We start from the raw sequence: 1556 nt of genomic DNA, 5'->3' as shown, positions 1-1556 counted from the left end.
AGAACATTGCCACGAAAGACGTAGACTAACTTACTCCAAGACAATTTGATGCCTAAGATAAGACCCTAGTTACGACCCTGTATGACCCCTGATTCAGAAGCCATTAACTAACTGGGAAATGACGCGAAAGTTAACTATTCCAAGCTGCATCACTTACTTGAGAATAAATCTATGATTTTTGGATTCCACTGTATTTCTTCTTATAACTTTGACTGTTTCGTTAGAACATCTATCAGACATCTAGAACGACATTTAAATTGATGAGATAATCAGCAGTTTGGAGTACATGATAGTACATGATAGTACATGATAGTACATCCTACCCGTGTATTCGCAGCAATTACACAATGCGTTGTAGAAAGCCTTGACTGCAAATTTTGAACAAATCAACAATAACTATTAGGCCTACAATTCATCATTAAATCAAATTATTTTTCTATTGTCTATTTGTTCGTTTTTTCTGTCAATATTAATAAAATAGAAATTATTTTTTTCAATGCCATCATCGACAGATATTGAAATTATTAAGGACAAGTGTTGATTTAACCCACTTACTTCAACAAGATACAAAAAATCTTCCACCCTCATCAAAGAATTAGCACTAATAACATCATCGAACACATCCCGAATGCTGACGCCATTTTGTTCCAAGATGGCGGCAAAGTCTTCCAACTCGTGGCGGGTAAGTTCACGCGCACTCTTTCGTTGTGAAAAATCCAGCGAATATTCTACGCTGATGTTCTGAGATTTCAGGTTCTCGGCTGCAGTTATGAAATCTCTGTCAACTGTAACCTTCTGCAATGGAAAGAAATGATTTGTGTAAAATGGAGGTTTACGTCCCACTTTCATGCACCTTGAGTCTGAAAAGAGCCAGAAACAGTCTTCGACTCATCCCCCCGCCCCTAACTAATGTCTGCCACAAAGGCAGCTTCAGGTGGTGCAAAGAAATAAAAGAATTGGGATAGTTTGCGTTTCTGTCCAGTCACAATGTTTACAGAATCGCATTTCGACAATTATTTTTGTATGAGTTGAATTATCATCTCCAAATTAGTACTGAGAGGTTGAAAATATCTTCAAAAGCAGAGGCTTAACTTGATGAGTAGGCGCTTGTGGACTGAAGTGGATGGGGTCCCCACTCCCGGGGACATTTTTTTAATATTATGCTCCTCTGCATTCTGATACTGTAAGTAATGGAAGATTTTCAGTCGGTAGTTTAACTTGGGGGGTGGGGGCCCGTGGACTAGCTTTAACAAGTCTCTATGGTAGTTGAGAAATTGCTCAAAAAGATGAAAATGTCAACCAATAAAAACAGTTCTTATATTCTACCTTTAATCCCAGGTGTTTGATATGACAATTGGTGTTGGATGAAATCATCTGAACCATTTTATTGACCCCTTCCACCGATAGAGTGTTATTGTTCAGCTGAAAATTAAGGATTTGTAACTGATGATGATAATGTAAATCGTTGAAACGTTGTGTACTATAACACCCATGAGTAGTATACTATATAAATTGATGATGACAATGTAAATTATAGAAACGTTGTATACAATAAA

At 37.1% G+C, this 1556-nt stretch overlaps 1 protein-coding gene across 1 annotated transcript; it reads right to left on the bottom strand.

The window, feature by feature from the left end:
* Positions 1-157: 157 nt before the first annotated feature.
* LOTGIDRAFT_176958 (hypothetical protein) lies at positions 158-1422 on the bottom strand (the record flags this gene model as incomplete). Its single annotated transcript, XM_009067589.1, has 3 exons — positions 158-240; positions 556-795; positions 1327-1422. Coding segments are annotated over 3 exons (419 nt in total), but the record flags the coding sequence as incomplete, so codon positions are not given.
* Between the last annotated feature and the right edge of the window lie 134 nt (positions 1423-1556).

Source organism: Lottia gigantea, assembly GCF_000327385.1.
Source record: "Lottia gigantea unplaced genomic scaffold LOTGIsca_8395, whole genome shotgun sequence".
Taxonomy (NCBI): Eukaryota; Metazoa; Mollusca; class Gastropoda; family Lottiidae; genus Lottia; species Lottia gigantea.
Note: the sequence above shows the minus strand (reverse complement) of the source record. Positions and strands in the feature narration are given on the sequence as shown.